The sequence below is a fragment of the Lynx rufus genome, unplaced genomic scaffold (genome assembly GCF_022079265.1).
Source record: "Lynx rufus isolate CCGP_SWC_20201006 ecotype Redwood Valley unplaced genomic scaffold, mLynRuf1.p SCAF_1, whole genome shotgun sequence".
NCBI classification, from domain to species: Eukaryota; Metazoa; Chordata; class Mammalia; order Carnivora; family Felidae; genus Lynx; species Lynx rufus.
In genome coordinates, this window is record NW_025814823.1 from 114,659,618 (window position 1) to 114,677,694 (window position 18,077).

The window sequence follows — 18,077 nt, forward strand, 5'->3', positions numbered from 1 at the left end:
GGGGGATGGGGGTGGTGGTGTGGGGGAGAGGGGAAAATGGGTGATGGGCACTTCTTGGGATGAGCACTGGGTGTTGTATGTAAGCGATGAATCATGGGAATCTACCCCCAAAACCAAGAGCACACTGTATATACACTATATGTTACCCAATTTGACAATAAATTATGTTAAAAAATAATACTAATAAAATAAAATGGGACTGGGAAAAAAAGTTACTGAAATATGAACATGAGCACCAGTCTCTTCCCAGGTGGGGGCTTGTTTCTACTTTTCTGGGGAAAATGATCAGGAAATGACCCACTAGGTTAGGCAATAAGTCAGGGGACTCCCTCCTCATATTTGGAAGTGGAGGTACTTCAAACATTTTCCTCCTCCGGCTACTAGGAGTACCTGTTTGGCAGGCGTAAGGATGTGGGAGTGGGACAGAGAAGCAGCATCTTCCCCTCAGCCTTCTGCACCTAATACAGCAACAGCTTTTCTCTCCTTTCCCCTCAGCCCTCTGAGCTCTGAGCTCAAGGGCTCAGGGAGAAGGCCAGAGAGGTAGCTTCCTTCTGCGCAGAGAGGCAAGTGCAAGCAGCGGAGGCTGCTGACTCCAGAAGCTGCCTTAAAGAATACAGCAGCGCCCTCTGCTGGGAAGCACAACCGCCGCACTCCAAGAGAAGCACACTAGCGAACCTTGCAAACATCAATCCAGCTACTGCCCTTCTTCCCTCCCACTTACTTAAAAAAAGTCTCTTGGCCCCAGAACCTGGGAAGATGTCACTTTTGTCTCTATTCTATCTCAGCCAGGCTTCAGAGCCCTTTGTCCTTTTCCAGTCCTGGGCTAGCACTCCTACCAGGTTAATGCAGAATGACAATGATCAGTGGCAATTCTACCACCACCCCAGGCCATAGTGCTGTATCTCACTATGAAGACGAAAGCCTGGTTACATTAAAGAACTCTAAGAACAGAAAGCCTGGGATAGTGCTGGAAAATAGTTGAAAAGGTCTTCCTTAAGTCTAACTGCTCCTGCTTACTACTTTTGTATCCTTTTATTCCTATCTTCAGATAGCACAGATATCTATTTTCAACTCTCCCAAGTCCTAAACTTATCTCTGTGAGATGTGAAATGAAGTGGAGAAAAGACTGTGGGAAATGAGAAAAGTCAAAATTCCACTGTAGACAAGGAATCTTTTTGAGCCCAACTCAGAACTATAACCTGCCTTAGACATGGCAATCATCTTGCTTCTCTGAGCCTAGTTATCACAGCATGCTGAGTATGGGGCACACTTTTAGGTAACGCATACCTTGGAATGGTCTAGGAAAGGATAGCCAGGATATTGCTGGAGAATGCAGTTTAAAAGGTTTTCCTTAATTCCAGAGCAGAGTTTCTCAAGGCTTGGCATGCATCAGAATCACCTGAAAGGGAAATTTCAAAACCCAGAATTCTGAGCCCTAACTCAGAAGTTTTGTTTTAGTTAACTGTGTGATGCCTGAAAATTTACATTTCAAAGAAATTCAGATGATGCTTACAGTTCAGGGCCCAAACTTTGAGAACTACAGGTCTAGAGAAAAGCACCTTGCCCTCGGCTATAAATCAAGATGGTTACACCTTTGTTTAAAGGAGTCTAATTTGGTGATCTCTTCCTTATAAAGACCTTCTAGGAGTAGACTGAGCTCACAATCAAATCTCTAATTTTGTAGTGTTTATTTTCTCATTTAAGAAAAAGAGAGAGAGGGAAACAAAGAAGGAAAGTACAGAGAAAGAAGATGCCCAACTCCCTTGCACAGACCCAGGGAGAGAAAGAGCTGGCTGGCTTGTAAGAAGACACTTAATTGGGAAGAGAATGTAACCACTTCCTGAAGCAACACAAATCTCCATCCAACCCAAAGCTACAGCCTTCTAAAGCCAGCTCCGGGACTTAGTCAACAGCCAGCAGTTTTGCTAAAACCAACCCCCAGGCCTAGAATTTCATTATCTTGGCAGCCTGTTGGTTTGCAGCCATCTTTTAACAATGTTGGGTTTTGCCACATTCAGCATGGCTCTTTCTGTTCAGGGTTTCTACAGTGTCTTTGGGTGACTTGTAAGCAGCAAACCACTGATCCATTGTCATGGGCTCACATCCTTCACCAGTAAGGCAATCTGTTCCTGCAGCTGCCGCTCCCCTTCCCATGCTTTGCTCTGGCTTCGACACCTCAGCAGCTCAGCCTTGTGGTCTTGGTGATGCATAGGGCAGTAGCTCTGTGGTTCACACAGTTCCTGAAAGGTAGGGGACAAAGTAAGGGATACTCCAGTTTCCAGAACTCTGCCTACTAACTATAATGGAGATGCTGATAGTAGTAGCTAAGAAGAGCAGCAGTTTCTTCTCGGAGGGCTTTGCAGGCCCTGGAAGTTTAATGCTAAAGTTGGCTCCCCCAAGTCTGAGCTCTCCTGTTGCCCACGTGCCCCATTCTTTACCGTATATTCTGGAAAGAAGTCTCTGTAGCCCCCTTTAAGGATATATAGCTCTGGGTAGTACAATGCAGGATACTGGTTCAGAGCCCTGTCCTCTTCTCTGAGAGAGCGGCACCTTTAGAGAAAACCCAGAGGTGGGTGGGGTGAAAAGAAGCAAGGTCAGGATTCGGTGGACCATTTGCTGGGGAGGGGAACAAAGAATAGACTATGGGTAACCCCAAAGGACTTCCAGATCTCACTGTTTTTGCAAAACAAGGTCCAAGTAGTCACTCTTTCTCCTTTCCTTTGTTGGTATCTCATTCCCAATCCTTTTTCCTTCACTACTCCAAACTTTAAAAAAAATGTTTTTTTTTAAGTTTATTTATCTTGATGGTTGGGGAGAGACAGAGAAAGAGGGCGAGAGAATCCCAAGCAGGTCCCACGCTGTCAGTGGGGAGCCTGATGCAGGGCTCCAACCCACAAACCGTGAGATCATGACCTGAGACGAAACCAAGAGTCAGATGCATAAGTGACTGAGCCACCCAGACACCCCTCTGCTCCAAACTTTTAAATTGTAGAAACCTTTCCTTCCACTTCTCTAACCTTTAAGCTGCAATGGAAAATATGCATTCTTCATTCATTCATTCATTCATTCCAGTCTCTGTCTGAACTGGTCTGGGAAGGCTCCCTGGTTTTAAGTCCCAATTCAAGGTCCATTTCCAACATCTGCCCATGTAGACACTCACATTCGGGGACCCCTTTCTGAGGAGAATTCACAGTGGAACACGATGATTATTCTTTTCTGGGTGTCCAGAGGTATGACAGGCTTCTTCAGAAAGAAGTCATATAGTTCTTCCTGACTGTACAAATTTAAGGCTCCCTGTAGAAGAATTTTGGTAAGTACTGTATTTCCTTAAGCACCTCTGGACAGTTACAACACTTAGAAATAACTGGGATACCATCTTGGGATATCTGGGCAAAGAAGTCTAGACTATAAGCACTTTTGGGACATAGATCTAATTATATCTCTGGGTCTATCCCCAAGGTCTGGCACAGAGCTTGGTATGTAGTAGGTATTCAATAAATGTTTGTAGAACTGACCCTCCAACCCCTAACATGTAGGAATCGTTGTGAGGAATGTCTGTGAGTATCTGCAAAGTGCTTCTCAATCCTTGCATTAATATTTTAATTTGAAGTAGGAGCCCTTGGCTCCAACAAAATAGGGGGAGATCGGTCTAGGAGGAAAAGGGAAAGTAAATTGCTCGACGTACACAGAATTAGAATAGGAATGAGGACTTGCAGCCTTATCCAAATGTATAACCTCTGCCCTGGTTCTGGAGTTCATAGGGCTTTTATCCATAGACTCTGCTCAATAAAGAGCTACCTCCAGCCCCTCCCAACTAATGTCCCCTATGTAACCTCACCTGGATGTGTCCTCCCTGGTACTCATATGGATAGCGGCAATCGATGATATAAAACTTCTCAATCAGACTCTGGAACTTCCCTAACAGTAAGGCAGCCACCTGCACAGAAACAATGATTAAACACTCTGCTCCCAGTCACTCCAAGGGAGAGAACAGCCCTTCACACAGTTCGTCATTTGTACTCCCTTTAGTCACCCAGGATTCTACTGTATGCCCGTCCTCCAAAGGCCCCCTATATTTTGAAATGGAGCAATGGTTGCATCCTTACCCCCCATTCAAGAGGATAAAATAGGAAATGGTCTTTTTGGAACACCGAAGTAGCTAGTATTGTCAAGACACCAGAGAAAATCGTATTCAAGCCACTCATCTGGAGGCAGGCATGGCTGCATTGAGCCTCTCAGAAGACACCCAAGGACTTCTGCAGTGGTACAGGTAGCAGATAGCAATTCCGACCTTGCAGGAAGAAATGGGAAATGGTTCCCCATGCTCCATCGTAAAGGAAGAAAGCAAATCTTTCAGGAAAGGATAAGGAAGGAAAAGGTCGACATCCTTAAGCTACTTGTAACAGTGTAAATTGGTTCAACCTTTCTGGAGTGAATTTTGTAAATGTAAGTGTAATTACACTTTGACTCAGTAATTTCTATTCCAGCATCTTTAGTGAACAGAAAAGTACGCAAAGATGTGGGACAACAATATTCATCCCTGCATTCATTATTTTAGGTTATCAAAATATTACAAATAACTTAAATATTCAATAATGGGGGTTTGGCTGGGGCGCCTGGGTGGCGCAGTCGGTTAAGCGTCCGACTTCAGCCAGGTCACGATCTCGCGGTCTGTGAGTTCGAGCCCCGCGTCTGGCTCTGGGCTGATGGCTCGGAGCCTGGAGCCTGTTTCCGATTCTGTGTCTCCCTCTCTCTCTGCCCCTCCCCCGTTCATGCTCTGTCTCTCTCTGTCCCAAAAATAAATAAACGTTGAAAAAAAAAAATTTAAATAATGGGGGTTTGGTTAAATTATACATGCCAATATAATAGAATATTATATAGTCATTGAAAGGATAATATAGATTTTTTTTATTGAGGTAGAAACATATTTACAATGTCTTGCTAAGCTAACTTCAACATGTATAGAAGCTAACATGTTCATTATGATTCTATTTTTATCAAATATGTTCCAGAATAAAACATGGAAGACCATAAGGAAAATATTACTAGTGGTTATCTCCAGTGATGAGATTATGGGTAGGGTGACCAAATAACTAATGCACAAATTAGGACACTTTTGAGAGTGAAAGAGAACACTATAAATAATTACCACACGCTGAAAGGTGTCAATGGGATTGTAACCTCTAAACCAGGATATAAATTTGCCTCAACTGAGTGATTTTGACTTTTTTCCTGCCCTCCCTTCCTTTATTGTTTTCTCTCTTTCATAACAATTTTATATCACTGGTTTAATTAAAAATAAAGGCAACAGAATGGGATAAACGGGACTCCTTTAACACAGCTTCAGTTGAATGAGGTGCCTATGTGAGTGAACACAATGAAAGAAATATAATGGAAGTGGGATTTTAGGGACAGAACAGACCAGATGGTAGCTTATGTAACCAGTTACCATCTCCAGAAATCTGCTTACTGTTTCTGGGTTGATGTACTTCAGATCTTGATGTCTCCCTGACACGGTTGGCAGCACACACACCTAGAAATACCCAAGAGCTGAAATAACAACAAATTTTCTATACCCCAATTTGAGATCAAAGACCACAAATTGTCCTCCTTTCCAACTGACCTTAAAACCCCAGATGCCTTCAAAACAATCAAGAGTCTCTATAACTTGCATATGTAGCAATCCATTTCTAAGAAGTGATTCTAAGGAACTAATCAAGGGTGTGTACAAAATTTTAGATTTAGCTATAAATATGTCCACCTTGGTACAGTTCAAAAGGAAAACTTGTAAAAGTAAATATGCTACAAGAACAGCTTTATCAAGAAATTATGGGCAGGAATGCCTGGCTGGCTCAGTTGGTAGAGTGTGTGACTCTTGATCTCAGAGTCGTGAGTTCAAGCCCCACAGTGGGTGTGGAGATTACTTACAAATAAAAAAGTAAAAAAATAAAAATCTTTTAAAATAATTATGGGAATCCAAAAGGAAAAAGAAAGAAAGAAAGAAAGAAAGAAAGAAAGAAAGAAAGAAAGAAAAGAGAAATACTGTACTATTAAAAATTATGAAATGATGTTGGGGTGCCTGAATGTCAGTTAAGCATCTGACTCTTGATTTTGGCTCAGGTCATAATCTCCTGGTTCATGGGTTTAAGCCCCATGTTGGGCTCTGCGCTGACAGTGCAGAGCCTGCTCGGGATTCTCTCTTTCCCTCTCTTTCTGCCCCTTCCCCGCTTTCACCCTCTCTCTCTCTCTCTCTCTCTCTTGAAAGAAAGAAAGTTTTTAAAATTATGAAATGATGAAGAACTGTTTATTGACATGAAAAGATGTTCTTGATACATTAAATGAGGAAGAAAAAAAACCCCAGTAGATCACAAAACAGTATAAATCATTTTTTGTGAAAAAACAAAAAAACCCAAAAATATGTATTTGTGTATGTAAAATATGCATGTGTGTTTGTGAAAATACAGAGAAAAAAGTCTGGAGGAATATATACCAAGATGTTCATAAGATTTGAGGTATATTGCATTTTCTACTTTTCCTGTAATGACCAAGTATTATTTATATAATTTTAAAAGATTTTTTTAAATGTTTTATTTTATTTTTGTGAGAGAGACACACAGTGTGAGAGGGTCACACAGAGTGTGAGAAGGTCACACAGAGTGTGAGAGCGTCAGAGGGAGAAGGAGACACAGAATCTGAAGCAGGCTCCAGGCTCTAAGCTGTCAGCACAGTGCGTGATGTGGGGCTCGAACTCAAAAACGGTGAGATCAGACCTGAGCCAAAGTCAGACGCTCAACTGACTGAGCCACTCAGGCACCCTAAAAGATATTTTTAAAAAGAAAAAAGTAAAAAGCCTCACACTTCCCCACTGCTTTGGATTTTCCCAGAATTAATAAAAAGTACTTTTTCACTGGAAAGGCTTAGGGTCTAGATCTACCATGATAGCACCTTCAGTTTATCAAATAGTAGTTGGTGAGGATACATGATTATACCTAGTGTCCTCTGCAAGCAACAACAACAAAAAAAAAGAAGACTCAAATCCAAAATGACTCAGTGAAATATAGGATGAGTATAACCAAACTCACCTTGGAGAAATCACCAATCAGAGACCCCTGGTTAGACTCTTCCTCCAGCATCTGAGTGATATTAACGTCACACAGAGAGACTGCCTTCTTTAGACCTAAGCCCTGAAGATGACAAGATTTCCCCCACCCCAATTCCTCATGTTAAAAGTTTAAAAACCAGGGGAGAGAAGGAGTGGAGACTTATTAAAAATATGCACACCTTTTGATCTAATAATTGTTTGTTTTCCTAGGGAAATAAAAATACGCACAAAGATTTATCTGTAAAAATGTATATCCCAGCAAGTTTATAATAGATAAAGATTATTAATAAATAACAGTGTCTTGTTTAAACAAATCATATTCTACACATTATATATTACTATTATGCAATAACAAGTATGTTGTAGGGGCACCTGGGTGGCTCAGGGAGTTAAGTGTCTGACTTTGGCTAGGGTCATGATCTCATGGTTTGTGGGTTCAGGCCCCAAACATTGGGCTCTGTGCTGACGGCTCAGAGACTGGAGCCTGCTTTGGATTCCATCTCTTTCTCTCTCTCTCTCTGCTCCTCTCCTGCTCATGCTCTGTCTCTCTCTTTCTCAAAAATAAATAAACATTAAAAAAAAAGTATGTTGTAGATTAATTTCATTGACATGAAAATAAGTTCATGATATCCTTTAAAAAATGAGAAAACATGTACTTTTGTAATACCACTTTAATAAAAGAGAACAAAAAACTGCATCCAAAAAAGAATCTGGAAGAATATACACCAGCTAACAATAATTATCTCTGGCCTATGGGATTATGGACATTTCACAGCAGCTTCTTTTTTTCTTTTTTTTTTTAATGTTTTTTCATTTTTGAGAGACAGAGAGCAACAGAGTACAAGTCAAGGAGGGACAGAGAGAGAGAGGGGGAGACAGAAAATCTGAAGCAGGCTCCAGGCTCTGAGCTGTCAGCGCAGAGCCTGACGCAGGCTTGAACTCAGGAACCGCGAGATCGTGATCCAAGACGAAGTTGGATGCTCAACTGACTGAGATACCCAGGCACCCCTCACAACAGCTTCTTTTGTTTATGTGAAACTTATGTACTATAAAACAGCCAAATGTATTTAGATTTTTTTATAAAGGAGAGGTAGGAAATGGGGGCTAAGCTTTTCAAAAGTTGCTTGCCACCAAACAGTGTGTTCCATGATGCTATTTCTGTCAGAATGCAGTTAAAACAGCAGTAAATATCCTTACCATTCAAGGTTCCCTTGTATCCTCTCAGATCTTAAAAAAGAAAGTTGGGAAGACAGTATGCCAACATCATTTCCAGAAGTATAATATAAAAAATACTTACTGTTAAATATTTTATACATGGATGCAGATGTAGAAAAGTCAGAACAAAGAGACAAAAAGCAAAAGTAATTAAAAAGAAGATATACTAAAGCAATCCTCACACCAAAAAAGCAGAAAAGACAAGAAAGAGCATTAAACAGATTCTCATCTTGAAAAGTTCTTACCTTCCTGAATTCTTTGTTGTGAGAACAATACTCCTGTTTTACTTTATCCGCTATGGGATTGTCCTTGAATTTTACCACCTGATTCAGTCTTGGCCTGTTCAGAGTCTCTGGCAGTGAAGGTGAGCGATACAAGGAGCTTCTATTCAGAGATGCTTGTATGGGAATATCACCCCCCGCCCCCCGCCATGTTCTTACTCCTCTAAGTGTGTCTGCAGGCCAGCAGCATGAATACTCCGGGGAGCTTGTTAGAAATGAAGAATCCTAGATATTGGACCACAGACTGAATTAAAATCTGCACGTTAGCAAGTTGCCCAGGTGATTTCTAGCAACCCTAAAGTTTGATAGGCAAAACCTTAGGTAAGCAACCACTCTTCCCCTCCTATTAACATCTTTCTCCTCAGACTGCATGATGTTTCATCTCCCCCAGATACATTAACTCTAAGCCAAACCAAATTCACCACGTGACCATCTTATATACACCAATTCTTGTAAGAGAAAGCAAGTGCAAACTCAATTCCTCCAGTCAAGGGAAAAAACAAACAAATGAACCTAATCCCACAATTTCTCTATAGGATCTTAAGACTCTGACAATCAACATTTAAGGACCCAAACAAAATAGAGGATGACAAACCAAAAAGGTCAGTCTGGGTAAAAAAAAAATACTAGGCAGCAAGAGTATGTGTCACTTTTTTGGGTAGTAGTTTCTTAGAGGGACAGAGAAAAAATACCACTCAGCTTTCTTATAAAGGAGGTTGTTAGTGGGAAAGAAAAATAGCAAAATAAGCATCCTGCAAGGGAAACGGGAACACTAGAATCTAATATCAAGATTACTATTATAGGATTGATATTATGAAGACTATCAGGGGAAAAATGGATTAAATACCATGAAGAACTAGCCTTGGAGTTACTGGCCCAGACTAAAGTGTAACATGATGGACTACTGTCTCCTTGAAAGCCATGATTTGGGTATTATAACCACAGGCAGAGGGATATATTAAATGACCTCTGATAACAACTTTCAACTTATCTAAGATTCTTTAAAAGAAATGTTTTTAAATAATCTCGACATCCAACATGAGGCTCGAACTCACAACACAGAGATCAAGAGTCCCATGTTCTAGTGACTGAGTCAGCCAGGTACCCCTCAACTAATCCAAGATTCTTATCCTCTGTTCCCATATCCCTTCTATCTCTTGCCTAGATAAAAGCCAAAAGTTTCTACTTTATACACTCACCTCACCAACTGCTATGGATTGATTGAGAAGTGAGCTAGATAATAAGAGAGTTATAACTAGAAGACAAGTTGATGGTCAATGATTTCTGGGAGAATAAAAAAAGAACATCAAAATTTTACTTTATAGTAACTATATCTATTACAGTGTTTGTCACATCGATGGTCCCATCTAAGGAAAACTCCATTGTTCATGGTACCAGCTGAAGGTACAGTTCACATTTTATTTACCAATATTTTACACAGACCTTTTCCCTTGGATCCATGCCAGTCAACTCCCCACATCCCCACAACCCTGTCCAGAGCCACTGACAGGGCCATATTGCTGGTTCAACACACCCATTTAGTAGCCTAGAATATGTAAAAATAATCTGGGCCAATTAGGTTCTCTCTCCTGGGAGTCTAACTTAGAAAATGGCAAAATAATTAGGCAGCAACAGAAGCCAAAGCTTAAAAGGAAGAAGTCAAGAGATACAGTCAAGGCCATGAGGCCAGTGATGAATGCATGGATGAACCGAAGGTATAGTGGCAGAGAGATGTAGTAAAGGAATGAGGAACAGGCTACCCAGACTTCTTGACCCACTATTCTTCATATAATTTCAATTTTTCCCTGAGAAGAAGGCAGGAGAAAGCCAGATAGGAATTTCAAATTTGATGGCCTTAGTGCAGTCTTTGTTTCTTTTAACCATAAGAGCCTTCCTAGAACATACCAAATTATTAGGCTAACGGCTCATTTTAAAGAGTTTGGAATGAATGAGCTACTAAGGGAAATGTATCCATTTTTTAATATTATATCTAAGAAACCTTTACCTAACCCATGGTCACAGAAATTTTCTCCCATGTTTTTTTCTTCAGATGTTTTATAGTTCCAGATTTTACATTTAGGTCTATGATCCGTTTTGTGCTAATTTCTATATACGGCATGAGGTATGGATTGAGGTTTTTGTTTTTCATATAGATTTTCAATTGCTCCAGCACAATTTGTTGAAAAGACCATGTTTTCTCCATTTAATTGCTTTTGTATCTTGGTCTAATTATCAACTGGCCATATATGCATGGGTCTATTTCTTGAATCTCTATTCTCTTGCATTGATGCTTTAGGTTTCTAGTAGGTATTACGGTGATAATGAAGGTGATAAATATCTTTTTGTGTTTTGTATAATCCAAAGGCAAGAACCCAGAAATAAATGACAGCAGAAAACTACTTTAACAAACAGAAATAGCCACTACTTTTCTAACAGATTCTTTTCAACACATTTATATTAAAACAAAAGGCAATTTACTGCAAAGAGCATACATGCCTGGTCATGAAGACATGATGATACTTTAGCTTTGTCTTGCTAGTCAAAATTTCCCAGTTCTCAGAAGCAGCAGTGGGGAGAACCAAGGACCAGCTGGCTTAGATGGCACTCAATATCTGCCAATTAGTGATTTTCCTTCTTTAAGGAATCAATAAATACTTGCAATATTTGGGAGTTTTAAGTATTGAAAAGGCCAGGAAGAAGAAAAGGAAACTTGCTAAGCTCGAGTCTACCTGCAGATTTTATAAAAAGATCTAATTGAATAATTATTATTTTGTAAACTGAGAAGGCATCACCATTTCCTCATGGCCTGCACACTCTTCTATACAAATAGACTTGGCTTCTGGTCTTGTCAAAGTTATCAGCAATCTTCATATCACTGTATCTTTGGACATATATCTTTCTGAACTTCATAGTAGCTTCCATGGAGTTGGCTACTGCCTTCTTCCTTGGCTTCAAGACACCTTCTAGTTTAGATTAGGGCTGGTACAGGCAATCCCTAAACTATAGAACCATGATGCTTCTACCTCTCTGTTGCTCCTTTTCAGTCCTCTTTGTTGAGCCTCTTCACTATCAAACCTCTAACAGATGTTGGACGAGGGTTAGGTCCTGGCCCTTTTATATCTCCTCACTTTGGCCTTATGTGATTTTTCTTTTTCTATCTGTGAATTCAAATTTTCTGTTTTGAAAGTAAGTATTGTTTATACTGATGACTCTCAAATATCTATTTCAAATCAAGACTTCTGCTCTTACTTCCAGATTTCCATATCCACATACTTCCTTGGCAGTTTCTGAGTACCTACTACGTGTCATAGCAGTGAATAAGGGAGTGGAAGAGACAAAGAAATATGTGCTTTTAAATTCTATAAGTAAAAAATAAGAAGAATAAAAAGATAGGGAATATATTTGGGTTGGAAAGCTTGTCAAGAAAGGCTTTTCTGATGGTTAACACATGTAGGGAAATGAGACTGAATTGAGGGAAAAAAATCCTGTGTTACCTATGGGAAGAATGTTCCAGGCTGAAACAACAATGCAAAGGCTCTGTAAGAATAGCAAGGCCAGTAATGGCCACATTTAGTATGGAGCATTTTTAGAAAGTTCAAAAACTAATTGAAGCAATACTATGAACCAACTAAACCTAACAGACATTACAGAACACTGTACCCAACAACTGACCATGCATTCTTCTCAAATACACATGAAATATTCTCCAGGACAGATCATGCACTAGGTCATAAGACAAGACTCAATAAATATTAAAAGACTGAAATCATACAAAGTATGTTTTCTGACCACAATGTATTAATCAGAAATGAGTAACGGAAAAAAAAATCTGGGAAATTCACAAATTAGGTGGAAATTAAACAACACACTCCAAAATAAACATTGGGTCAAAGAAGATCTCAAGAGAAATTAGAAAATACTTTTGGATGAATAAAAATGAAGACACAACATACCAAAATTTAGTTAAGGATACAGCTAAAGTAGTGCTTAGGTGAAACTTTACAGTTATAAAGGCCTGTAACAGAAAAAAAGGAATGATCTCAAGACAATGACCTAACCTTCCATCAAAAAGGAAACTAAATCCAAACCAAGCAGAAGCAAGGAAATAAAGATTAGAACAAAAACTTAATGAAGTAAAGAACAGAAAAGAGAAAACAACAGAACCGAAAGTTGATTTTTTGAAAAGATCAACAAAATTGATAAACTTTTACCTAGATTGACCAAGAAAAAAAAAGAGAAAAGACTCAAATTACTAAAATTAGGAATGAAAGAATGGACAGTACTAGCAATTATAATAAAAAAGATTATACAGGGATACTATGAACAACTACATACCAATGAATGAGAAAACTTAGATTAAATGGGCAAATTCCTAAAAAGACAAAAACTACTGAAACTAACTCAAGAAGGAATAGAAAATCTGACTAGACCTACAAAAAGTAAAAATTGAATTAGTAATTTTAAAACTTCCCACAAAGAAAAGCCCAGGTCCCGATGGCTTCACTGGTGAATTTGGCCTAACATTAAAAAAACAAAAAACAAAAAACTCCAATTCTACACACACTCTTCCAGAAAACTGAAAAAGAGTGAATTCTTTCCAAATGATGACATTACACTGATACCAATATTACAGACATTACAGGGAAAACAAAACAGTAAAGATCAGAATCTGTCATGAGCATGGACTCAAAAATTCTCGGTAAAATTTCAGTAAATCATATCCAACAACATGTAAAAAGGATAATACATCATGACTAAGTAAGGATATCACCTGCATGAGAGGTTGTTTAACATTCTAAGATCAATGTAATTAACCATATTAATAAGTTAAAAAAACTCCTAAGATCATCTCAATAGATGCAGAAAAAACATTTGACAGAATATTTTCTCTTCCTGCTACAATCTCTCAGCAAACTAAGAATAGAAAGGAACTTCCTCAGCCTAATAAAGGGCATCTTAAGAAACCCATAACTAACAATACTCAACAGAGAAAAACTGGATGCTTTTCCCGTAAGACCAGGTACAAGGCAAAGTGTTCTCAACAATTTCTAAGATTGCAAAGGAATCCCGATACCAAAAAAATTGTGAAGTCTTCATCTAGGAGCAAGGGGGAAATGATAATACAGGAAGGAAAAAGAGCAGATTACTGCAGAAACAGTCAAGAGGAGATGCTTCCATGTGACTCAGGTTTTTGCAAAATCTTTACAATGGCCTACAAGGCCCTATGTGACCTGTCCTTCTTACTACCTACACTCTGTCCCACTGCGCACCTGCTAACTTTGCTCCAGCCACACTGGCTTCTTGGTGTTCCACAGAGATGCCAAGCACATTCCCACTTCAAAACCATTGCACTTGCTTTTCCTTCTGCCTAGAAAAACTCATCCCTCCTGATACCTGTTTGTTTGGTACCCTCACCTGCTTCAGATGTCTGCTAAAACATCGCTCTCAGAGAGGTCTTTTCTAATCTATGAAACCTATCAAAAATATCAACTCCCACTCTACTCTAGCCCAATCCAGGTACTCCCTATTCTCTTTACCCTGCATTTTTACCACAGTCTTTAACCATCTGTCATATTATAAATGTATTTGTTTATTTATCTGTTTCCTCCAGACTAGAATGTAAACTCCATGAGAGCACAGACTTGGCTGAGTTGTTGTGTTCACTATTGTATCCCCAGTGTTACCAAATGAATGAATGAATCAATCAACAGGTGGAAGTGCAGAGGGGGAGGTAGCTTTCAGATAGGGGGAGGGACACTTCATGCAGGATGACAAGAGGGATGGTAAATTATATGGGTATGATTGCTTCTGTTTTCCCTTTGAAACGGAAACACTTCAAACTTGTTTTTTTAATGTTTATTTTTGAGAGAGAATGTGTGAGACAGCACACAGGTGTCGTGGGGGGGCATGCAAAGGGAGAGAAGGGGAGAGAGGATCTGAAGTGGGCTCTGTGCTGACAGTAAAGACCCCAACACAGGGCTTGAAATCACCAACCGTGAGATCATGACCTGAGCTGAAGTCAGACGCTTAAGTGACTGAGCCGCCCATGAGCCCCCAAAACACTTCAAATTTAACGTGTCTAAATCATCCTTGATCCTATCCTTCCTTCACAGCCTATATGCAACCCACCAAGTCCTGTCTACTCTGTATCCAAAATAGCTTTTGAATTTATCCATTTGTCTCTGTAGCCACCACTGTAGTCCAGGTTACCACCAACTTTCCCTGAAGCTACTGAAATAGCTTCCTGTCCTACTTGTACCTGCTTTCATTTCTTTTCCCACCTCCTACCAACTCTTAATCTTCTCTAATCCATTCTTCATCGAGCAACAGGGCAGTCTTCACAAAATAAACCACATCATATTATTCCTCTGCTTAATATCCCCCAATAGCTTGCCAATGCACTAAGAATAAAATCCACACACTTACCATAGCCCTAAGGCCCTGTATTGTCTGTCTCTTGCTTATCTGCTATCCCACTTCAGGCAAATGTCACCCTCTTTCACACTGGCTTCTCAATTCCTTGCACACACCAAGATCTATTCAACCTTGGGAACTTTGCACCTACAATATGCTCCTCATGGAATCCTCCTGTCTCTAGTCAGGTCATGTATGGTTCCTGCACAACTAGAGTGACCAACTCATTCAAATCTGTCTATGATTTTCCCATTTCTGGCACTGAAAGGCCCAGGTTGTAGGAGCCTCCTCAATGGCAGGCAAACTGGGACAGTTTATCAATATGTTCTCGACTAAATATCTCCTACTCAAGGAGGCCTTTCCTATTTATTCCCATTAAAAGGTTCCCTTCAATTAGTGTTTATTTCAGTCCCCATTTCGTTACCTTCTTTACACTTGAACAATTGCAATAATTAAATCATTTTGTCTGTTATGGCAGTCATTTGCAATTTGGCTAAAATTGGAGATTTGGTAAAATCTCAAATTAGATGGGAGGCAGTCCTGCATCCTGATAAGAAGGCCGAAGGGGGACAGGTATTCCTTTTTCCATTCTTTTATAGTCAACCGGATATTCCTGACTGCATTTTGAAACTTGAGGAATAACACAAAAAAAGCAAAGGGTTGGTTGAGACTTTTTTTTATGGTTGCAGCATCACAGTTGAGAATAGAGTGGGTGGCAGCAAATGTTCCTGAGCAAGAGTCTAGCATCAGGTGGGATTACATCATGGGGCAGGGGGTTCAGTAATGGTGACATTAAGTGTCCAGGCAGCTGGTGGTAATGTCCTGAGAACAATGACCCCATAGCAGCACTGTGGCCAGGCCTTACCTTGTTTTCCAGCCTTCCTAGCAATTCTGAGCTCCTCAATACCCTCCAGAAAAATCCTTTTTTTGCCTAAGGTAAGTAGTAATCAGTTTCTTTTAATTGCATCCAAGAATTCTAACTAGAACATGCATTACCCTGACAAACGTGTGTTTGTTGTTGTTGATATCCCTTTGACAAGAATACGAACTCCAAGAGACCATAAACCTAGTATGTGTTGTTTATTATTGTATCACCAGTGACTAACATGGTATCTGACACTTAATAGGTACTCAATAAATATTTTTTAAATGAATGAATCAAAAATCACTGAGGTTACACAAATCTCCTTATTCTATCAGGTATCTATTTCCATTTAGCATCAAGAATGTAAACCCCAAACAAACATCCCTATGCCTTTTCTATTCTAAAACCTACTGCTATGCATATTCTTATATAGTGTGCCCTCAACTAAAAATGATGTCATATGAGTCACAATACATTAAAATGAGCACTTAAAGGGAATTATTATTTTTTAAAGACAAAATAAATATCTCACAGCCATATGCTACTCTTCCATGTAAATAAACATACTCTCCAGAGTATTTCCTAGGGTCCGTCTATTTTAAATCCATTCTTCCATACTGTCTATATTATACAATTCACAATGATGTTTCAAAGACAAGAAAAATTTCCGTTATGTTCATTGTACTTATTTCATAAAAGCAGATTAAACACATTAGATAAATTTTCAACAATAAAATTGAAAACAAAAAATTTTCTCTTTAATCAACATTAAATTTAATTCCCTAAGTTAATACTAGTTGAGATTTGACTATTTTAGCTACATTTTGCAAACATGAAGACTAATATACATTTCTAAGAGCACCACTAAATGTTCACTCTATATTGCTCTTTGTTTTTCTCCAGAAGGCCTAGGAAACTTTCCCCATGCTAACTATGCCTAAACTTGCTGTTTTTCCACAGATCTACCCTCCATTACCAGTTAGCCCTCAATAATGTTTGTTTCAGGAAGGTCAACATCAATTCTCTCAATACCCACCCTGTCTCCTTCAGATCATATCTTGGTTCTGCTGTTTTCCTACAAACCAATGACATTCGCTTGGAAGCTTTGTTAAAACAGACTGCTGGGCCCCACCCTTACAGTTTTTTGATTCAAAGTTTCTGGGATAGGGCCCCAAAATTTGCACTGCTAAGAAATTCCTACCTGACACTGATGCTACTGCTCCAGGGACCATATGTTTAGAAGATTCTAGATCTGCACTACCCATTATAATAACACTAGCCACACATGGTTGTCTGCATTAATTAAAACTCAACAAAATTATGGGGCACCTGGGTGGCTTGGTCGGTTAAGTGTCTGACTTCAGCTCAGGTCATGATCTCGCAGTTTGTGAGTTCGGGTCCCGCGTGGGGCTCTGTGATGACAGCTCGGAGCCTAAGGCCTGCTTCGGATTCTGTGTCTTCCTCTCTCTCTGCCCCTAACCTACTCACATTCCGTCTCTGTCTCTCTCAAAAATAAACATTTAAAAAAATTTTTTTTTAAAAACTCAACAAAATTAAAAATTCAGTGTCTCAGTTGCACTAGCCACATTTTAAGTGCTCAAAACGCACATAGGGCTACTGTATTGGACAGATAAAAAGCATTTCCATCAACTCAGGAAGTTTTACAGAACAGCAGTGTTCTAGATAATTGATTCACCATCCTCCTGAACACTTCAATTCATTCAAACTGTGACTATTCAACCTTATCAACCCTACTCAAAAAGCAAATGTCATTACTACATGTTCCTGGGACAACTTTCACCTTCCAGGTATCTTCATAAAAGACACCAAATACTGCTAGAAACACCAGCTCAGGAGTCAGGCAGATCTCACCTTAAATCCTGACACTGCCAATGACTAATTTTGTGACCTTGGGTAAGAGCCTTTATCCCATGGCCAGATGTTCTCCTCCTAAGATAAGACTAAAGAAAGAACAAAAGGGAGAGAAGAAAGAAAATAAAGGGGCATCACACTCATGTTTCAGGACTGACATGAAAATTAAATGCAATGACGGATATAAACTGTTCAACACACAGTGCCCAGTACACTCTAAGTAGTCAATAAATGGGACCTACTATTATTACCTGGCTCTCATTTTTCTTTTCCAGTCTAGTCTCTGTTACACCAACAACACTAAAATCCCTATTTCTTCTCTCCTCAA

At 39.5% G+C, this 18,077-nt stretch overlaps 1 protein-coding gene across 1 annotated transcript in view; it reads right to left on the bottom strand.

Annotated features, from left to right (window-relative positions):
- Positions 1 to 461: 461 nt before the first annotated feature.
- Positions 462 to 18,077, bottom strand: part of CDC25C (cell division cycle 25C) — a 30,640-nt gene continuing 13,024 nt past the window's right edge. Inside the window, exons 9-15 of the mRNA XM_047085307.1 lie at positions 8,563 to 8,823; positions 7,083 to 7,184; positions 5,471 to 5,533; positions 3,839 to 3,937; positions 3,161 to 3,294; positions 2,439 to 2,550; positions 462 to 2,240 (exon numbers count right to left, since the gene is read on the bottom strand). Of these exons, the coding sequence (XP_046941263.1) occupies positions 2,091 to 2,240; positions 2,439 to 2,550; positions 3,161 to 3,294; positions 3,839 to 3,937; positions 5,471 to 5,533; positions 7,083 to 7,184; positions 8,563 to 8,823 (921 nt within the window). The 3' untranslated portion in view covers positions 462 to 2,090. The remainder of the gene's footprint in view (positions 2,241 to 2,438; positions 2,551 to 3,160; positions 3,295 to 3,838; positions 3,938 to 5,470; positions 5,534 to 7,082; positions 7,185 to 8,562; positions 8,824 to 18,077) is intronic.